The sequence below is a fragment of the Spinacia oleracea genome, chromosome 5 (assembly GCF_020520425.1).
Source record: "Spinacia oleracea cultivar Varoflay chromosome 5, BTI_SOV_V1, whole genome shotgun sequence".
Lineage (NCBI taxonomy): Eukaryota > Viridiplantae > Streptophyta > Magnoliopsida > Caryophyllales > Amaranthaceae > Spinacia > Spinacia oleracea.
The window spans coordinates 23837369-23858923 of NC_079491.1; the positions used below are offsets into that span (position 1 = coordinate 23837369).

Consider the following 21555-nt stretch of genomic DNA (forward strand, 5'->3'; position numbering starts at 1 on the left):
GGTACTCCAAAAACGTAAAACTTGTATTAATGAGAGAGATCAAATAAGCCGAAAAAATGAACCATAAAACCCTGGCCTTGTGTTAAAGAATAAAACTACAAATATGTAGAATTTGTACAAGTAGAAACGAAAATGAAAGGTTAGGGTTAATTCAAATCAACCACTTTGGTGTACGAAATAAATACTGTATACCCCACACGATATTAACAATTGTACGTACACCTAAAAAGTACGGAGTAGTATGCTCAGTTATCCGGAAATCTAAACTCTCAACAGTCAGAAGACAAGTTACTCAGAACCTTAGATTGCGCGACTGCACGAGCTCCTCTACCAGTCAACATGGCGGGGACTCGGGGAGAGTGCAGTGGCTACCACCTTAGGACATCGGCACGACTAAACTGGAAAGGTCTGAGCTGTTCGGGTTTGATCAAGATCAAAGGTATGGCTATGGAAAGGTTTGATTGTCTGGTCATAATGACCATCATTGAACAGGAACTATTCAACTGATTCTCAACTATTTGGATACAGATCATACAGGAACATTAGACATAGGTTCACAAAGAGCTCATCAACTTTTATCTTCAATCAACATTTCAACTTCAAAAACATCCTAAAAAATGTCTCATGGAAACCCATTAATGGGCATTCTTCTTCTGAACTACTTACTTACTTGGTGCCTGAGGAAAATGACGAGATGAATGAAATAAAGACAGATTCTATCTTCAACATGCAAGTTGGATACAAAACCACGAGAGAGAAAGAGCTCTACAAAAATCACAGGCGCTATATTGCATTGTCATTTTCTCTTTCATGCTACAACCTACCTACAAATTCATAAGCAATTGTAATACGCCCAAGTGCCCAACCAATCTTGACACCACCTCTTCTTAGTGATTACAGCGGCCCTACATTATAACTTCATGAAATAACCATACATCACATAAACTAACAGAGACTGGAAACAAATAATCAATCTTCCATTAAGCAAAGTTAGACTCGAAGGTATCCGAGTCAGAAAGTTCCTTTTCCGGTGATAAGTTGTTGCCACCAAGTCCAAATACAAGGGTCACTCTATAGGAGAGGATTGAATGGTGAGATTGGTGGCAGAAGCAAGGAGGTCAACCTCTTTCAGAAAAGGAAAAAAAAAAAACAGATTCTATCTCCAATCAACTTTCAGCAAGTAATATTAATAATTAACAAGAGAAACATATAAAGCTCACCAGAAAATCAGCAGATAAAGGTAAGAACAAAAAGGGAAGAAACTGACCCATAAACTTCGGTTACAGCAAGTGTCATTTTGCCAAACTCATTTCACCTGTTGTTCGCTTGAAAATTTCAGCAACCACTGCAAGAAAATAAGGGCAAAAAAATAGTGACGGATAGCATACAGTTAGAAATATAAATCGGTAGATGTAATCAGGGATTCTGTTTCTGTTCTGCTAATATCAGCGACTCAGCTTATTGATTCAGTGTGTGTGTGTGTGCACATATCACTGTGTCAGTGCTGATGTCAAGGCCTGCAAAGTTTCCGTTCGTCTAGAGGAAATTATGGGACTAAGGGCTATAGTCATAGTTAAAATTGTTAACACCAGAGATAACAATGGTCCAAATTTCCAAGACATTAGAATACCTGTTTTTGACCTATTTACCAATAAGTTTCCAAAAGACAAGAATAACTTGCACACATAATCAGAATTTTGATACATACGGAGTACCTCTTATTTATAGAATTTTCATAAATAAAGCTTCTTAAGAAGCAATTATAAAAATACAAAAAAGAATTCTTAAGAAGCATAGATAACTCTTTTGCTACAAAGTCAAAATATAAGAGAATGGTAATGAGCTTATTATTATTTTTATGTGAAATGTCTACCGTTATGCATCTCCGCCACAAAGTACATGCTCTTCTTCATTGTCAGTTAATATCGCCCATATCCAGACACCCATATATCTAGGAATATCAAGTAATAAGTGACACTGAAAATAAATATAACATTTCACATAAAGCTACACATGAACGTTCTCATTCCTTAAATTAATTACAGTACCAAAATGATCAAGTGGGATAAGCAAAACATAGTAAACTTTGGCAGATGGCACACATGTAAACTTGTGAGGTATAGCAGTCGATAGAAGAACTAGATTGTGAAAAAAAAAGTAGATGCACCCTCAAAGAACAAAATGGACAGAGTGTATAATAAACTTTAAGAGCAAGCAATAAGATCCATACAGGCGTGAAGACAAAATGTTAACTGAGCCAACAGAACATGCTAAGTCAATCAAGTTCACGTTAAAACAGTAAACTGTAACATGTTCCTTAATTACAATGCATTTACTACTTAATGGATGCAACAAAAAGAGTTACCGAACAGCTTGCAAAATCTACTCCTAAACCAAAACCAGATAAAATCAAACAGAAGAGCATACCTCTCAGAAAGAAACACCAAGACGGAAATTCAGTAGTTCTATATAGATATATGTCAAGTGAAAAGGACCACCTCCTCTTATATTCAAGTAAAGCACGAGAAACATCAAAAAGGTATTATGTTTTCTAATGATGTTCTTCAATCGATTCCCCCCATCCACTACTACTTCTAATATATTTGTCGGTGATGCGGAATGCTTCATTTTGAGCTACTCGCCTCGCATAGTTCTCCAATGAGATAGGACCCTTCTTCAGTCTCCTGTAATAAATCATCTCCCAAGGCCATACTCGAGAAGAACCAAAGTAATCTCCAACATCAACATGCTGTTCACTATCTTCTGGATGTTTCAAACCATAGTGTTTTAGTACCCTGGATAATTCCTCTGCAGATATGCTTAGATGGCTGCCAACATGCAATTTAGAAGGAGCTTCCAGATCTGAGTTATTGGCTGGTTCCAAAGATTTGATTGTTTCTAAAGCACTGTCATTTTCAAGTTCCTCGGTTTCTTTTAGCTCCTCAGCTGACATTTTTACAGCAGCATACTCATTGTCATCCTTCTCAAGCAAAGATGAGCTAGGAGCTTCGACTTCACAAAATTCATGACGGGCAGTGGAAGCAATATCAGCGTCATTAAGTTCTTGGTTTAGCTTCAAGTCATCTATCACCTTGCCAGAAGAAGAAACACATTCGTTTGGTGGAGGTTCAAAATTCTGCCCCAGTTCCAACCGCTGCTTCTCCTCAAAAACTGCCTCGTGATATTGTGGAATCTGCTCATCTTCCACAAAGCCATTCAAGCTTATTTCAGTGTGTGTTGTAGAAGCCAGTGTCTCCGGATCATGTTTGGATTGCTTCCTCTCTATTGGAACCTCCGTGATATGGTGACTTGTAAGATTATCCATATGTCCACTCAAACTATGCTCTTCTTTGTTTTCTTTGTTTGCTATGGATAGGTTCTCCTCTTTTACTTCAGGTTCATCATGTTGCCTGACTTCAGTCGGCACTTCTTTGGATAGAGGACTAGGTCCACCTTCAGAAAAGCCATTCAAATTAGCCTCTGCCTTGTTTGGAGAAGAGGGTAAAGACCGGCCAAGAGAGATAGACAAGGAAGAGGATGGTGACCTTGACCTAGACCTAGACCTAGACCTAGACCTTGACTTTGACTTTGACCTTGACTTTGACCTTGACCTTGACCTTGACCTTGACCTTGACCTTGACCTTGACCTTGACCTTGACCTCACCTTGATACTTCTAGACCTGGATCTGCGAAATCTTGAATTGGACCTGGATCTGTGCAATCTCGAATTGGACATGGATCTGCCCGATCTTGAATTGGACCTTGATCTAGCAGAAACGGAATGTGGTCCAGGTGATCCAGTTTTAAAATGAGAATTCAATCCCGCCAAAGGCTTTGATGGTCCTGAACATAAGCCCAACTCAGGAGATGTGCAATCAGAATGTAGACGAGAAAAGGCTGAAACCCTCGACTTCTTATCAGCATGAGACTCTACAATTTGATCGTCCCTCTCCCTTTCTCGGTTGCTATTGTAATACTTTCTTTTGTCGCGCCTAGATTCATTGTCTACTGGAGAACATGTGCTATTTACTCCATCCTTTCCTGAACGAGATAATTTCTTGTCAGTGTCAGGTTGCCTTGCAGATTTTGGATCCCTGATACAAGACTGCAACCCTATCCCAGCCCTAGTTTCTACCCTTCCAACTTCACTCTCAGCTTTTAAATCATGCCTACCCTGTGAGGGGTATGTGCTCTTCTCCTGCAAAGCCTCTGTCAATGGACAATCACGCATCTTATGACCAGGAGCTCCACATTTAAAACAAGTTAAATGGCCTCTCGTTTTATCGGGGCGTACCCTTCGGTTCTTGTCTGGTGATGTCCCTACTGAATGTGAACAAGCAAAGTGTCTCAAACCGTGGTTTTCATATATTTCACCTTTTCCGTCAACTCTATCCGGGTCATATCGATCAAATCCCATCCGTACATCATAACCAGTACCATTTTGAAGATTATCAACTTGCTCTCCCCACCTTCCATTATCTATCTGGTTGGGTTCAACTTCAATACGACAATCTTCCTCCAGCACTGCTTCCCTTTTATCATAGTATACAGGTACTGCATCATTGAGGTTGAAGTTGCGCCTATCATCATGTATCTCAGCAGACTTGTGCCTTTCTCGACCTTTATCAGGTTGTTTTCTGTTGCTCATTGAGTAATCTCCCCGGCCAACGAAATTAGCACCCCGGTCAGAATTTCTTCCATGCCGCGTATCATGGGATCTGGCAGCTCTTGTAAACCTTTGCAATGGCTTAGGCTGATTGTTTGACCATGAAAGATATACTACCTCACCACAAATCTTTTTGCCCTTCAGGGTCCTTAAAGCCTTCTCAGCATCCCCACGGATATCGTACACTGCAAACCCATATCCATCTTTCAGTTGAACAGTGCACCGGCCAAACTTCTTGAAAACACGTTCCAACTCATCTTTGCGCATGCGAGGTGACAGATTAGCAAGATGCAAAGACATCTGCAACAAGAGAAACAAAGAAAAGGTAACAGCAATTAGGTCAAGTTTCTTAACCATCAAAGACAGAGTATTACTCTCAATGCCAGTGTATATCACCACTATAACATAGTTTCAAACTTCCGCTGTAAGATGACATAGGAATTACATGCAAAGTGAACATAAAAAGATGGCAGTCCTTGTCCGGTTGTCCCTAACGTCATCCCAACGTAACAACTTAATCCAGGGTGCTAAAATAATCTTCTTTCAAGCAACTAAAAGAAGGAGATTCAGTGCTTAATACATGCATGCGCATATTGCTGTCACATATCAGAAACATTAAGTTACAACTGATACACCTGCGATCATCCAATAGCGAGACTTTACTTCAGTTTCGTTATCAATCTTTAAAAAAAGCCATTCCCCCGCGGTTATACAAGAGAAAGACTCTAATTTGGCTTCTACAACCCATTCATTGATAAAAAAAATACACAAACAAAAGAAGAAAGCAAATAAGCTAGAATGTAGAGTGATGTCGGAGCAAAAAAAAATTGGCCAATGCATGCAAATTAATCTCCACTTCCCACTTTTTATGACACCAAACCATTATACAAGCTATAAAAGATCAGAATGCTTAGTCCCCCTCCCCTATCTCAAGGCCAAGGGATGGACATTCAGTTCTTTTCCTCAAACTTGTACAAAACATTGGCACATTTCTCAGATATTCTAAGCGAATTAGTCTGTGCCTCTCTGGTGAAAAATTGTCTGAGTACGCTAGTACTATAGTCTCCCAACCCCCTACGTCACTCCAAGTTTTCATTTTACCTCAAGTACTAGTGTCGGAATCTTGACAATCCAACATGGGTAGGGACACTTTGGGTCTTTAATTTAGACCTAAAAAGCATAGAAGCATAGAATTTTTTCACAAAGTAGCCGAGTCAGCCACTTGGATATACACCCATTCCAATACAAGTACCCAAGTCTGAATAACATAGCCAACCCCATCTCTCGCCAAGGGAATCAGCTCTTTCCCTCAAAGTTAACCTAACAATTGCTACTGACATCCTAAACTATTTCACAAATAAATAAATTAAAAAAAAAAACCCTCAACTCACTGATTTGGAACTGTTCGAGGGAACCCTAAACGAAACATATTTTCATTTGCCCATAAATATCAACAATACAAAAAATAAACCCAACAAACTTAGTACCTGTATACAATTGCCCAGAAAACTTGGAACACAAATGATGTCGAAATCATTTTCAGCCAATGAACTCAACAACATGAACTAAGCAAGAAAAAAGTTCAATTCCCCCCCAACCAAAAAAAAAAACACATAAGACAAAGTAGACTAACCATTACGAAAACCTAGTATCAAATTCATACACCGCAAGAAATTAGCCTTTGAAAAATAAAAATAAATAGTATTATGAAATGAAATGGAAATGAAAAGATTGTAAAAGGAGATTAAAGGGTAGTACCTTGCAACGTTGATTGGAAGCAGTGGGTTCCGGCAGAAGATACACAAGCGTTTTTCTCTCTCTTCGAATCCAATTTTGGGGGACTTTGATTCTTTGAAGCGTCGACGAGCTTTTAACACAACGGTTGTAAATGATACCGAGTCATGTTTCTATGACCGTATTATGGAATATGGATTTTGCGAGAAAGGAATTTATTTAATTTTTTTTGTGAAATTTTTTTACAATCCAAAGAAATTTTTTGGGTATTGATTGGGCTTTTTACGTGTGGCTTTATTTTGCTACATTTTTAACAAAACGCATTGTTAAAATAATATTTATGTTGGTAGTGCTCCATTTTGATATATTGTGTCGTATTTAAAAGAAGTTGTTTCATTTCCAATAAACATGCTCCTTTTCACAAGTTAACATGTAAAATGAAGCCACGAGTGTTCATGTGTAAGTCAATGATCGGGAAAGCTCATTCAATGCCAGAAACTTTCCTTTGTTTGTCTTTCGCAAAAAAAAAAGAACTATGTAAGGTCATTTCTCGCAAAATTTGGGCTGTAAAGGTCCTTTTTTGGCAATTTGCTTTTTTTTTTCTTACCGTACTTAGGGAGATGACTTTTGCTATGTTCTTTAGAGTTGAACTGAAATGAATAAACTAAACTGAATTAAACTGAAATGAACCGAACTGAATTAAACTGAAATGAACCGAACTGAATTAAACCGAACTAAACTAAACTAAAAAATCAGCAGCATGAAATCATCGATTTAAGTCAATTTACACAATAACACGACCTTAATCATAGGTTTGCCTGGAAGATCACAATCAACTACAAACATACAGAAATGACAACAAAGAAATATATATGACATCAAACTTCAAGAAACTTGCAAATAAGTTAATACGAAATTGAATTGGAGATAAATCACACACCGGACCAAAAATGGAATCAACATTCACGAAATTGCTGACATTTTCAGGCCTGTTGCATAATACTACATCAAATAATTACCAGAATTACAACTTTCTTGATTTTGAAGTAATTATAATGACTATAAATGTGAGAAAATTTTAGAGAGATAGTAATACCTAAGTAGAGAGTACGAATCATCTCCTCTGCTGCTTGTCTGGAGGCTTTAATTTCGACCGGAGAACAAAATTGCAAAAGTAAGTTCGAAATTGAAAATTGATAGCAAATTCGATTGGATTTGGATATTAATTACAAACGGAATGGATAACAAATGTTTACGAAAGACGTAAATTACCTGGAAATCGTAGAATTTAGTGAGCCGAGGCTTCCCCTGGGTGTCCATCACTATCACTGCCTCAAACACCATGCCATTATCAAGTTGGACCTTAGCGGTAATCTCCTGTGCTTAGCTGCAACATTGTCTGACATTAATAAATCCTTCTTGAGATCCTTCTTGAGTAGACTGGCTATTTTCGGGAACTTTACCACTTGCTTCCTTTGTTACATCTCCACTTCTGATACACTTGAAAGGAGTACGATATTCAGTTTCACTACATCGATATTTGTCATTGTTCTGCGAGAAAAAAAATATCACTCGATTAGCTGCAAGCCTGATAGAATGCACGTTGACACGTCCAAAAAATACGGAGGGAGTATATTTTAATAGAAAAATAGATGTGTACAACAAACTTACATTGCAGCATGACTGATTCAAAAAAATAGAATGATGAATTATATTTTAATATCAAATATGTGATTGGCACAGCTGGATCGGCAGGTTACCGTGCACCTGAGCTTCCCAAGACTAAGAAGGCGACAACAAAAACCGATATCTATAGTCTATGGGTGATCATATTAGAGCTTCTGTCAGGGAAGTCTCCTAATGAGGCAGTAGATGGTTCAGATTTGCCTCAGTGGGTAGCATCAACTGTTAAGGAAGAGTGGACCAATGAGGTCTTTGATTTGGAGTTGATGAGAGATGTTTCAACTACAGGTGATGAAATGCTGAACACATTGAAGTTGGCCTTGCATTTGGTTGATCCTTCGCCTGAAGCGAGGCCGGATGTTCAGCAGGTTCTTCGGGAATTAGAGGAGATTAACCCTGAACTCATTGCTGACTCCTCAGGAATCTACAGAGAAAAGCCATCACTGATCTGAATTCTGAAAGCAGGATTTTTTTTGAATTATATACATACTTGTGATATATTATACACTTGATTCTTTTCTAGTATATGTAATCCCCCGTAAATTTATAAATTTTATTAATATATTTTAACGTATATTATCTATAATTAAATAGAATTTATGATTTTTAGTAATAAATATATAATTAACGTATATTTATTTTATTTTAAGTACGTTCTAAATATTAAACGATTTTTGAACGTTATTATATTTATATATTTAATGCATATTTAATTCTATTTAAATATATTCTAAATATTTTAACGGTTTGGGCAATCAAAAATAATTTTAGAATTTATGTTGAAAAGAATTTGAATTACAAAAACACGTTTGAAATTTGAAAGCAATCTTAATCGATTTTAGATTCAAGTACTAAACTAAATCCTAATCTTGGCCCAAATTGGTGAAGCCCAAATAAATAAACCCATACTTCCCTCTCATTGCTTTTCACGTAAAACAAAAAAAAAAAAAAACAAAACAAAAAAACTCTCATACCCATAACTCACTCCTCTCATGAAACTCCTCTCGTGAAACTCTCACCCTCAGAACCCCAAAACCTCTCACTGAGTTCTTATTGCGCCGTAGCCGTCGAGCCGTCGAGCTCGAGCCGCCGCCGTCGGCATCCCTGTTCCTCCACCGTTCGTCTGGTAAGCCAACCTTCTCTTCTCCTTCGTTCCCTTTCCGTTTATCACTCCTCCTCTCTCCTTAATCGGGTCTTCTATTTTCGCACAGCCACCACCGAGGACCATCATCCACCTTCGTCGTTCCCCTGCACGCTGCGCCGCACCACCCGCATAGCCGCTGCTGCCCTGCCCAGTCGGCCTCCCTCCTTCTCCTCCACGCACGCAAGCAGCCTTGCCTCTCTTCTGTGTTTCTTGCTCGAACACGCAACCACCATTGCTGACCACCGCGTCGCCCAGCCCTGCCGCCGCCAGGCCCGTTGCCGTGTGTTGTTTGCCGCCGGCCAGCACTTCCTCTTCCTCTCTCTTTGGTTATTTCTTAAACCCTAAGTAACTAATTATTTTAATTAATTATAATTGTTAATTTAAATTATGTTCTTGATATTAAATTCATAATCTTTATGGTTTGAACATGATTTTCAGATGTTGGTTGAGTTTATAAACAAATTAATTTCAAGTTTTGGTTGATTGAATTATAAGTTAGGGCTTAATCATGATTTATTAATTTGAATTATGTTTTCTTGAATTAAAGTTATGGGTTTTGTGATTTAAATTATAAATTTAAGATTATATGAATTTCATAATAAAGTTATTAATTTTCAGATTATCTAATTACATTGAAATATTGGTTTTTGATTGTTTAAAGTATGAAATTCAAGGTTTTTATGATTATTAATCATGATAGGTTGAGTATGAATTATTGAATTGGTTTTTTTGAGATACTAGGAACGTAGATTGACCTTGGTGAAGCTTTTAAATGAATTTATATTGCTGAAAAGTTAAAGTACGATGTTTGCAAAAAGTTTTCAACGAATTTCAATCACTAGTTCAATAATTATGATGCTAGGAAAGCAAATGTTTAAGTTTTGATATTGGGGAAAGTTCTAAATATGTTTAGGATGCATTTAGAATGCTTTATTATGGTTGCCAATGATTAGAAATTGATTGAGATTACTTGTTGGTTGTTTAGGCGGAGAATTCCCTTTAGGCGACTTTTGAAAGTGTTAAAGTGGCCTATCAGTTTGTTTACACAAGGTACGTACATACCTGTGTGCTTGGAATGCGTGCTATTTGTTGAAACCATGTTGAAATTGTTGATGAACTTGGTTATGTTGATATTATTGTTGAACTTGGTGATGTTGCTATTATTGACGAACTTGGTTGTGTTGAAATTGCATGTTTAATACTGTTGGACGGACATATTGAACTTATATTGCATTATGAGAATTGTAACATGTTAGTATGGATGATTGATACAAACATGTTGGTTGGGAACACTAGATTATTCTATATGTTGGTTTGGATCGATTGATTATTGTTCCCTTTTTAGCTTTTCACTACTTTATGAGGGCGGTGGACCTTGTTTAGTAAGTTGAAACTTTATACCCATATACAGGGTTAATCATGGTTAAAGGAAAGGTTGGGTAAATTGGAATGAGTCTTGATTGATGCCTTTATGATCACTTACTTAATTCCAAGATAAAAACAGTTGTGAACGAATGTGGATTGTATGCCTTATGTGATTGTTGAGTCATAACAGAGTCTCAATTTGTAAATCATGTAAAGTGAAACTGAGTAGCAATAGCTTTAGACTGTGCACGTCTAAAGTGACGGACAAACAGGAGTTGGGGTTCATGGTGGTAGCCCATGGCCTTTTCTGGAACCGGATTGATCACCGTGTTCTATTTTTATTAAAACGTTCCTCGATATCGCAGGTCACTGAGGTTACGGAGTCGCGCCCGTACCTCGTCTTCCTTAGTGAAGACTTCTGGATGGACAACTCGGTCCATTGTCTATTTCAACTAAAATAATATTATTGCTAAAAGTCTAGCCTAGTCTAGTCTGGTCAAGTATGGTCGTCAAACTATCATGTTTTGTCTGCCCTTGTTTGTGTTCATTAGTATCATGTTAGGGTTGTTCGTTTAATGGAATCATGTTAGGATTATTATTGATTTAGTATGTAGTACTCAGCTTTGCTGATTACGTGCTTTTGCTTGTGCATGTTGATCATGGCTATGCCTTATTGATCCTGTTATGACCCAATCTTTGGTGAGCAGTCTCTAAGGATCAATAAGCATTGTCCATCTGCAGGTTTGAAGATGTTGCATCATTGGGATCGGGAATAGAGAGCTTGTATTGATTTGCTAAGTTGACTTGGGTTTGTTTAATTGGACTTTAAACTTGTCATACAATTTATATTTCCTTATTTTCGTTGGTTGATTTTTGGGACTAAACCTGTAATCGATTATTTATAAACCTAAAGTTAGTTTTATGTTTTCCGCTGCAAAATTCTGAATAAGCCGTTACGTTTTCACACGGGCGATAATGCCTTGATAATTCTCTACGTTTATATTAAAAGGTTATTTTAGAAAAGAGAGAATTGTCGGGGTGTTACAGTATAGGTCTTTTGTTATAGATGTAATTGTTGTATTTGGTAAAGATGTGGCATTTGTTATTCTTTAAACATAAGTTATATACATACTTCTGAACTCAACAAAAAGTCAAGAAAACAGTATATACCAATGGAGGAAGGCATTCATTCGCATGTTTTCGAAGAACCGAAAATCTACCATGAGTGCTAGTGTCGGATGCAGTCAAGACCTTAGAGAAAGACCGAATCGTCGGCCACGGCGGCTCGGGTTGGCAGGCATCAGGCCGGTTTACGCGGTTCAGTTTGCTACACACCCAAATGACAGAAGTCACAAAAGTAAACATAAACTACAATTATCAGGAGACAATTAAATAAATTCAAAAAAACTGACCTCTTTTTCAGGCTCAGAAGATGACAACACTTCCTCAAATTGACAACCCGAATTCTTCCTACACTGCTGCTCATCTGAATCTAAAAACCAACAACAGAATACCACAAAAATTCAAATACTATCAAGAAAAAAATTATATTTTCTGTGTTTGTTGAATTATTAACTACTTAGATGATCACCCAGATTAAGAAAACTACAAATATTAGGTGTACTTTGGACCAAATCAATCAAATTTAATCCGACAAATCTTAAATTTGGAGGAATTAGACAGAAAGGTTAACTCCAAATAAAATTTAATTTAATAAATGGAGATTGAATTTATGTATTGATAATTAATGTAATTTAATCCAAAATCAATTGAAATCGATCAATTCAAGTATTATATGAAAATTTCGAAATCAGATTAACAAAAAAAGAATTTAATAATTACCTGACAATCAGAATCAGAATCACAATCACAATATTATACATTTTAATCAAATTCTAAAAACAACTAAGATCCCAGTTTTGAATAATAACTTGGAATCCTTAGTAAAACAATGAATATTCAACAATTCACATTATGAACAAACAATCCCAATTCACAGAAATGGCCTGGAAATTATATCTTATCAAATATACAATATTAAGCCTGAAAAAAGTAGTAGTGAAAAGGAGCAAAACCTGGGCAAGAACTTGTTTATTCAAGCTAGATCCTTGAAAAAAAAGCGACCGCTTCGGCACCACTAATCCGACCATCATGATCCAAATCAACCCAAATTACTGAAATTTCTCCATTCAATACAATACAAACTTCATCAAAATCAAACAAATTACCAAAAAGAATCAACAAAAACACCCAATTAAATGAGTAATTCAAATACATCAAATAGTTTTCAGTATCATAATTTTAAAAAATAAAAATAAAATAATTCAAATTACAGAGGAGAGAGAACAACCTGGTAACGTCGCGGTAGATGGAATTTGTTTCATTTAGACGCTCCTCTTTCTCTTTTCACCTTCTTCATCATCACCACTCCAACACCCTCCCTTTCTTTATTCTTCTGCACTGAAGTTGTCCCCGCCCTCATCTTCACCGTGGCAACCCCCATTTCCCCTCCGCTGCCGCATCCTGCGCCGACATTGCCGCTTGACGTCGACGCCATACTAAGTAGCCGATGGTGATAGAAACGCGGGTAGTATAGTGACGAAACGAAGGTAATCAATGGAGCTGAAATTGCCAACGACTTTGGTGTATAGTGGGTTCCGATTATCGGAAAATTCAAAACCTTAATAACCAATTCAAACTCAATTCTTCAGCTAAAGACAGAGAGGGAGAAAAAAAACTACCTGGGACGCGATTTAGTGAGGGATGACAGCGAGGAAATGTAACCCTAGAACGATGGGGACGCAAGGAGAGAGAAACTTGAGAGGGGGGAGAGAGGATACAAATCGCCTCTAAAAGGCTAAATGTGAGGAGAGAGAAAAGAGAGGGAGGGTTTAGCGAGAAGCCGAGCAGCGTTATTCAACGAAATTCAAGGGTATTTTGGTCTTTTCGATTGGGGACACAAAAAGTAATGTTACCAAAATGTCCCTCCCCTCTTGGCTTATATAATAGAGATACTGTACTTAATTTTTTCACCACTTTTTTTTTGTCTCATAAGTGTAGTAAGATGTTCCTTTTGGTGATGAAATTTGTGCTACAATTATCATTACAAGTAGTTGTATATTTTTCCCAACTTTTGAGGATAGGAAAGTGTGCAGAATTTGCAAAATCCGACTCCTCTTGAGCTTGGGTGCTGTATGACCTATGTCTAAGTGAGATTCTAAGTATTTGAGACGGAAAAGTTCAATAAACATACTTAGAAAGGAAAAGAAGCCTAAAAATATTTGTAGACTATAAGGAAATAAGGTTTAAATAAGCCACCTTACAATCTTAGCGCAGCTGACAACTTAGGAGCTACCTTTCGAGTTGCAACTTAGGTCTTGCTACTGAAATATCAAACTTTGACCTTTTCCGAAACCAAACTCTTGCTGGTGGGGCTTCAAGATATACGCTGCCAATTCCAAAAGATGAACACACTTGACTCTGTGTCTGAGTGAGAGTGAGGGAGATAGAAAAAATTCAGAAAATAAGCTCTAAATCCAGAAGTATCCAACAACTATCGATTCATCATCTAATTTTAACTTAATTTCATCAATAATTTGTTCTTAGTTCCTACTAATTTACTCAATTAATTCAAGTTTAAATGTTTGATGATGATGAACTATAAGTAAGGTTTGCAACGATTAAACTCTATATTCATAGTCATTCTTATATTCTCTCTCCTCTGGTGCAGGACTTGCGGCTGAATCATCCTTCAAGTTTCACGGCAAACAAGAAATAGGGTAATGAAAGAAAAAGGTGAAACATTTTGGTAGAGTTTTTAAAGGAAATAATGCCCTTGGTCCAAGTATGCATTCTATGTTAAGTCTAATAAATGCGGTTCAGTATTAATTAACAAGTTAATAATTCAGTGAGATCAAGTGAGCTGAATGCATAGCTAGAGGCCGCTTCAGTTCAAGTGGAATTAATGATATTAATCCACAGCTTACTCTTGACTGAACCCGTAGGGTCACACAAATAGTACGTAAACGGATCAAGTATTTAATGGCATTAAATACTCCATCTATGGATATTCGGAATCGACGGATCTTGGTTTCAGTGGGAGCTGAGATCGTCACAGGCAAGAAATGAATACTCCGGAAACGATGATATTGCCGGAAACGGAAATATGGATCGTATCGGAAATATAAATATTATCCAAGTCGTAGATGTTGCCGGAAATGGAAACATGGTACGTATCGGGAAATATTATCGGAAATGGAAATATTGCCGGAATCGGAAATATTGCCGGAAACGGAAATATTGTCAGAATCGGAAATATTATCGGAATCGGAAAATAATTCCGGAAACGGAAATATTAAATATTTGTTCGAAACGGAAATTAATTCCGGAATCGAAAATATTAAATATTGTTCGTATCGGAAATATATTCCGGAATCGGGAATTTAATCGGAAGCGTATCGTACGAATAAGCATCGGACGAGGCCTGCCGGACGAGGGCCCAGCACGAAGCCAGGCCATCGCCCAGCAAGCCAAGCGCGCCACACGAACAGCCAAGGCCACGCCAGGCCCAGCGCAAGGCCAGGCCCAGCAGGCCGTGGCAGCGCGCACAGCGCGCGTAGCGCGCGCAGCTGCGAGCAGTGGGCTGCGAGCATTGCTGCAGCTCGCGTGGGCTTGTAGCTCGCGTGGGCGGTGCGGCCGTGTGGGCTGTGCGCGGGCATGGCCTGCACGCTTGCGGGTCATGCTCGCGTAAGTGTTTGTGTTCGCATACGAAACCTAAAACGTGCAGAATTCGTTTAATGATTAAATTCCTAATTCTATTTGATAAATTAATTAAATAAGAGTTTTATTATAATTCTGATTTAATTAATTCGTATCCTAATAGGATTCCAATTCTCTTTCCATACCCCTATAAATATGTGGCCTGGGTTCACAATTTATAACGAGTTATTCAAGTATTCAAAGTGAGTTTTTGAGAGAAAAATTCAGTCACACATCTTGCTCAAAAGTGCCGAAAATTTATAGTACCTTAGGGGCGATTCTAGTTGGTCAATCTTAAGGCGGATCCGGACGTGCTGTGGACTATCTACGGAGGGACGACACATGGAGTCCTAAAGACTTGTTCTTGTTCGGTTCGGGCGCAACTAGGGAAGGCACGCAACAAAGAGTATGCATCTAAACTATGCTAAATGATTATGTGTAAATAATATGTATTCCTGGCTTAATGGTTGTTTCCGCATGATTTATGAATTGTCATATGTATCATAACCTAACAGTGGTATCACGAGCCTCTTATTATTTTATAATCTAAATTGCATGAACATGGTTAAATATTACAAATTTGCAAGAATTAAAAGGGGTGATTAATTTTCGTAATTGTTAATTAATTGCAAATTGCGTTTATTTAATTGTATGTACGCAGTTTTTCGGCAGTTTCTTTGTTACTCATCCAAATCGAGTGATTTTTGTGTCAATTCGGCATGTAAAAGGCATTCTAAAATTTTGACAAAAAGAGTATTTTTCTGCCGAACCCAGAATTCTCAAATTCGAAGCCTAACTATGACTTTTCGAAGGTTTTAGTTTTTCGAATGCAAAATTTCGTAAATTTAAGATGTTAAATTAAATATTTGCGATTCTTGTTGATAAATCTTGAATTTTTGATTGACCTACTATATATGTTTAACAAGTTTGAATGCCTAGCCTTCTTAATTATGCAATCTAATTTGTAATTATGATTAATTAGTTGAAAATTAGAATAATTTAGAATTAATTTGATTTTCATAATTAATTATAATTTAATTAGAAACCTATGATTAAAAACCACCATAAAAATTGTAAATTTATGATAAATTTAAAATTTTTATGACCTAGGCTTGAATCCATGATAATCGGAAATCAATTGAATAATAAATTTTCGATTTTTCGCCCTAAAATTATGAAATTAATATAAATTTATTAATTTGTCATTGATTTTAAATATAAATTTAAAATTTTATGCGATTCGTTCATATAACTTGCACGCACAAAGCAATGGACGCTTCGTGTTACCCTTAAGGGGTGTTGTATAGTGCGGGCATGCGACGACGAGCAAGGGAGCTCGTCGCCCGTGCGGCACGAATGCAATGAGCAAGGGCATGGTGCACGAGCACAAGGCAGCAGCCCTGCCTTGTGTCGTGGGCCACGAGCTATGGACGAATGGGCATGGGCGAAGGCAAGGCACGACAGTCGCGTGTGGGCAGCAAGCGAGCTGCGCCACAACGCGCACTGCCTCGCGCAAGCGCGCGCAGCCTCGCACGCAGCGAGCGCAAGCTCGCGTGCCACGAGCGCTGCGCCCAGCGTCGATCGCGCGCAGCGAGCAATTGCTCGCGCACAGCGAGCGATGGCTCGCGCACAGCGAGCGATGGCTCGCGTGCATCGAGCGCTGGAGCGCGCGCAGCAAGCGCTGGCGAGCGCGCACAGCGAGCGATGGCTCGCGTGCATCGAGCGCGCACAGCGAGCACCAACTTGTGCGATGGCTTGCGATGGGTAGATGCAGCAGTTATGCGACGAGCGCATGGGCTGCGCGCACATGGCCAGCAATGGCTGTGTGCGTGTGGCCCATGGGCGTGCGATGCGTAGGGTGTTTGCATTACGATTAGATCGTTTTGAATGTTTAATTTGAAATTTTCAGTTTACGTAATTTTAATTAATTTTAAAATTAATAATTTAAATTATTTTCTTGGATTTTAATTTTGAATATTGTAATTATAATAAATTTTATTTATTCTAATTATTTTACTAAAATTAAAATCATGAATTAATTTAAATACGACTGAAATTAAATTAAACTTTTTGGATTCAATTATAAATTTATATGAGCTTTAAATTTTAATTAAATTTGTATGTTTCCGGTTAGACTTGAAATACATTTTTATGTTTAAAATTAGTAAAGCATATGAATTTATTGGTTTAAGTGGGAGCGCTTTTTAGTCATAAACTCTTGATTAGGTCTACGAATCCTTAAGGTTAAAACAACTTGATTAGAATTAATAAGGACTGAATAATTGGTAGATTATTGGTGCCCTTGATTAATTGCTGCAAATGTTTACGTGATGCATAATGTGTTTTACTAACCAGCTATGTGGGCCATTCATGATAATGAATGGGTGAATGGTATATATTGTATATGTACTGTTTTGCAGGTTATGAAGTGACTAGTATGGCCCAAATAGGATAGAAAATATGGTCTGCGTACCATTAATTTGAATGTAATTGGTCTAAAGTACCAAAGTTGTTTTTCAATTCAAATATGGTCTGCGTACCATCAAATAGTTGTAATTAGTTTTAATTATAGCTTATCCTATTTGAAGAAAATGGTGCCTCCCACGGAGATTTTCAGACGGACTTTGAAGTCAAAGCTTCAAGATGAAGTCGGGCCATACTAGATCACATTTATCTTATGCATGCTTTAAGTTATTAATTGCTTTAAATATGTCTTAATTATGCATAAGATTGTGGCTTGATTATGTTGCATGATTAAGGATTTTAGTTCACTTAAAATCTAACCAACATAGTAAGAGCCTTAAGTTCCAAACTTAAAAATTGAGTTAAAAGGTGCCATGCCAAAATATACACTTGCTTGGATATCCTTTACATCAATCTAGTAATAGTTTTCGCTCAGCGAGGTGTTACTTATTGTTCCTAAAGGGGCAAGGTACACAAATAATTGTGAGTACATGTTAGTTTTGGTGAAACTCAACGATATAAGTAAGGAGTCCTTTTATGTCGTGGCAAAATCGATAGGTTTACCTAATAAGTTCTTAGACGTACCTATCAACCAAGAATAGTTTCTAGACTATTAGCAAAAGGCTTTTGCTTACCTAAGATGTTTTAGGATTAAGTCGACAAACTGTGCTTAGTTCTTCAATGATTTTAGGATCTTGGAATCATTTTATTCACACCTGCCGGAACACATAACTTGAATAAAATGCTTAATAAACATTGAATTATGCATGTATGCTAGAATTTAAGTTTATTAAGAGAAACTGTGAATGGTTATTTATTTGTTTATTCTTTTCAATTGTAGTTTTTAATATGGCAAACAACAATTCATTCAACATTCGATCAATTCTCGAAAAGGAGAAGTTGAACGGGAAAAACTTCCTTGACTGGCAAAGGAACTTGCAAATAGTTCTTATGCAGGAAGAAAAGGAGTATGTCCTAGATGAGGCGATGCCCGAAGCCGCAGGCGACGGGGTCACTCAGGCAGCCCTCAATCGTTGGATTGATGCCAACAAGGATGTGAAATGTCTAATGCTCGCCACCATGAGTGCGGAACTGCAGAAAACGTTCATCAACTCAGATGCTTTCACAATCATCAGTGAGTTGAAGAACATGTTCCAAGATCTGGCTCGAGTCGAAAGATTCGAGACTCATAGGCAAATTCTTGAGACCAAGCTTAAGAAAGGCGAGCCCGTAAGTCCACATGTTCTCAAAATGATTGGACTCATTGAGAATATGAGTCGGCTGGATCAGCAATTTTCTCAGGAAATGGCTATAGACACCATCCTCCATTCTCTTCATAGCGGGTATGATCAGTTCAAACTGAACTACAGTATGAATAGTCTGGACAAAACGCTCACTGAGCTTCACGGTATGCTGAAGACCGCTGAAAAGACGCTCAAAAGTGATAAGCAGGATGTGCTTATGGTGCGTGGGGGCAAGTTCAAGAAATCTGGAAAGAAGAGGAATGCTAAGAAAGGTGGCAACAAGGCCAGCCCAACTAAGCAAACTGGCGCCAAATCTGTAAAGAGGAAGGTTAGTCAACCCACTTCTGAATCCGAATGCTTCTACTGCAAGAAGAAGGGGCATTGGAAGAGAGATTGCTTGAAGCTAAAGGAAGATCAGAAGAACGGAACAGTCGTTCCATCTTCAGGTATTTTCGTTATAGACTGTATACTTGCTAATTCAACTTCTTGGGTATTAGATACAGGTTGTGGCTCACACTTATGTTCCAATCCACAGGGACTAAGAAGAAGTAGAAAGTTAAGCAAGGGTGAAGTCGACCTACGAGTGGGAAATGGAGCACGGATTGCTGCATTAGCTGTAGGAACTTACTATTTGTCGTTGCCCTCCGGGCTAGTTTTGGAACTGGAAGAATGTTTCCATGTTCCAAGTCTTACTAAAAACATCATTTCAGTTTCTTGCTTAGATGCTAAGGGATTTTCCTTTTTAATAAAAGACAATAGTTGTTCGTTTTATTTTAAAGAGATGTTTTATGGATCTGCTAGATTAGTCAATGGACTTTATTTATTAGATCACGACAAACAAGTATATAACATAAATACCAAAAAGGCCAAAAAGAATGATTCTGATCTCACCTATCTGTGGCATTGTCGATTAGGCCATATAAACTTGAAACGCTTAGAAAGACTTCAAAAGGAAGGAATTCTAGAACCATTTGACTTAGAGGATTATGGTAAATGCGAATCATGTTTACTTGGCAAAATGACAAAGCAACCTTTCTCTAAAGTTGGAGAAAGAGCAAATGAACTATTGGGTTTAATCCATACAGATGTATGTGGACCAATGAGTACAAATGCTAGAGGTGGTTTCAGCTACTTTATCACTTTCACTGATGACTTCAGTAGATATGGTTATGTCTACCTAATGAAGCATAAGTCTGAATCCTTTGACAAATTCAAGGAATTTCAGAGTGAAGTAGAGAATCAATTAGGCAAGAAGATTAAGGCACTGCGGTCTGATAGAGGCGGTGAATATCTGAGCTATGAATTTGATGACCATCTGAAAGAATGTGGAATTCTATCAGAATTGACTCCTCCTGGAACACCACAATGGAACGGTGTGTCGGAACGGAGGAACAGAACCTTGCTAGACATGGTCAGGTCAATGATGGGTCAGGCCGAACTTCCATTAGAATTTTGGGGACATGCACTAAATACAGCTGCACTCACTATAAATAGAGCTCCGTCTAAAGCTGTCGAAAAGACTCCATACGAATTATGGTTTGGAAAGCCTCCAAATGTGTCTTTTCTTAAGATTTGGGGATGTGAAGTATACGTCAAACGATTAATTTCAGACAAACTTCATCCAAAATCTGACAAATGTATCCTTGTGGGCTATCCAAAGGAAACAAAGGGGTATTACTTCTACAATACATCTGAGAACAAGGTGTTTGTTGCTCGAGATGGTGTCTTTTTGGAGAAAGATCACATTTCCAAAATGACAAAGTGGGAGAAAAGTAGACCTCGAAGAAATTCGAGTCGAACAACAAACTCTAGAGAATGCTCAAGATGACATCAAGATGACATTCAGGATGAAGCTCAGAGATCTTTAGAAGAATCTGGTGAGAATCATGGTCAATCTAGAAATGTTACCCCGCGTAGATCGCAAAGATATAGATCTCAACCGGAAAGGTACTTAGGTATTTTGACGAACGAGAGCTATGACGTTCTATTACTTGAAAGTGATGAACCTGCGAGTTACAAACAAGCTATGACGAGCCCTAGCTCCAAGCAGTGGCAAGAAGCCATGCAATCTGAATTAGACTCCATGTCTGAAAACCAAGTATGGGATTTGGTCGATTTGCCAGATGGCTACCAAGCCATTGGAAGCAAATGGGTTTTCACACTGAAAAAGGACAAGGATGGGAAACTTGAAGTTTTCAAAGCTAGATTGGTTGCAAAAGGTTACAGGCAAGTCCACGGTGTGGATTACGATGAAACCTTTTCACCAATTGCAATGCTAAAGTCTATTCGGATAATGTTAGCAATCGCTGCATATTACAATTACGAAATATGGCAGATGGATGTCAAAACTGCTTTCTTAAACGGCGTTTTAACAGAAACTGTGTTTATGACACAGCCTGAAGGTTTTGAGGATCCAAAGAATGCTAAAAAGGTATGCAAGCTAAAGAAGTCAATCTACGGATTGAAGCAGGCATCCAAGAGCTGGAATATAAGTTTTG

The 21555-nt window shown here is 37.9% G+C and overlaps 1 protein-coding gene and 2 long non-coding RNA genes across 7 annotated transcripts; all 3 read right to left on the reverse strand.

Annotated features, from left to right (window-relative positions):
• On the reverse strand, window positions 1–6585 carry LOC110802704 (uncharacterized). 5 transcript variants are annotated; one of them, XR_008922232.1, is made up of 4 exons: window positions 6425–6585; window positions 2428–4966; window positions 1268–1345; window positions 1–677 (listed from the first exon to the last, which is right to left on the reverse strand). XR_008922232.1 is itself a non-coding variant. In XM_056830454.1 (2 exons), the coding sequence occupies exon 2, from the start codon at window positions 4964–4966 to the stop codon at window positions 2552–2554; it is 2415 nt and encodes an 804-aa protein (XP_056686432.1). In that variant the 5' UTR covers window positions 6425–6585; the 3' UTR covers window positions 2170–2551. The 5 variants fall into 5 exon arrangements, 1 of the variants encoding a protein (XP_056686432.1); XR_008922233.1 differs by lacking the exon at window positions 1–677 and having other exon boundaries at window positions 700–1345; window positions 2428–3593; window positions 3624–4966; XR_008922231.1 differs by lacking the exon at window positions 1–677 and adding an exon at window positions 700–916.
• An 803-nt stretch (window positions 6586–7388) lies between these two features.
• LOC130462097 (uncharacterized) lies at window positions 7389–11903 on the reverse strand. The gene is made up of 3 exons (XR_008922234.1): window positions 11763–11903; window positions 7673–7951; window positions 7389–7541 (listed from the first exon to the last, which is right to left on the reverse strand). It is a non-coding gene; the product is annotated as an uncharacterized lncRNA (long non-coding RNA).
• A 761-nt stretch (window positions 11904–12664) lies between these two features.
• LOC130460760 (uncharacterized) lies at window positions 12665–13446 on the reverse strand. The gene is made up of 3 exons (XR_008920882.1): window positions 13334–13446; window positions 12943–13214; window positions 12665–12766 (listed from the first exon to the last, which is right to left on the reverse strand). It is a non-coding gene; the product is annotated as an uncharacterized lncRNA (long non-coding RNA).
• Window positions 13447–21555: the final 8109 nt, after the last annotated feature.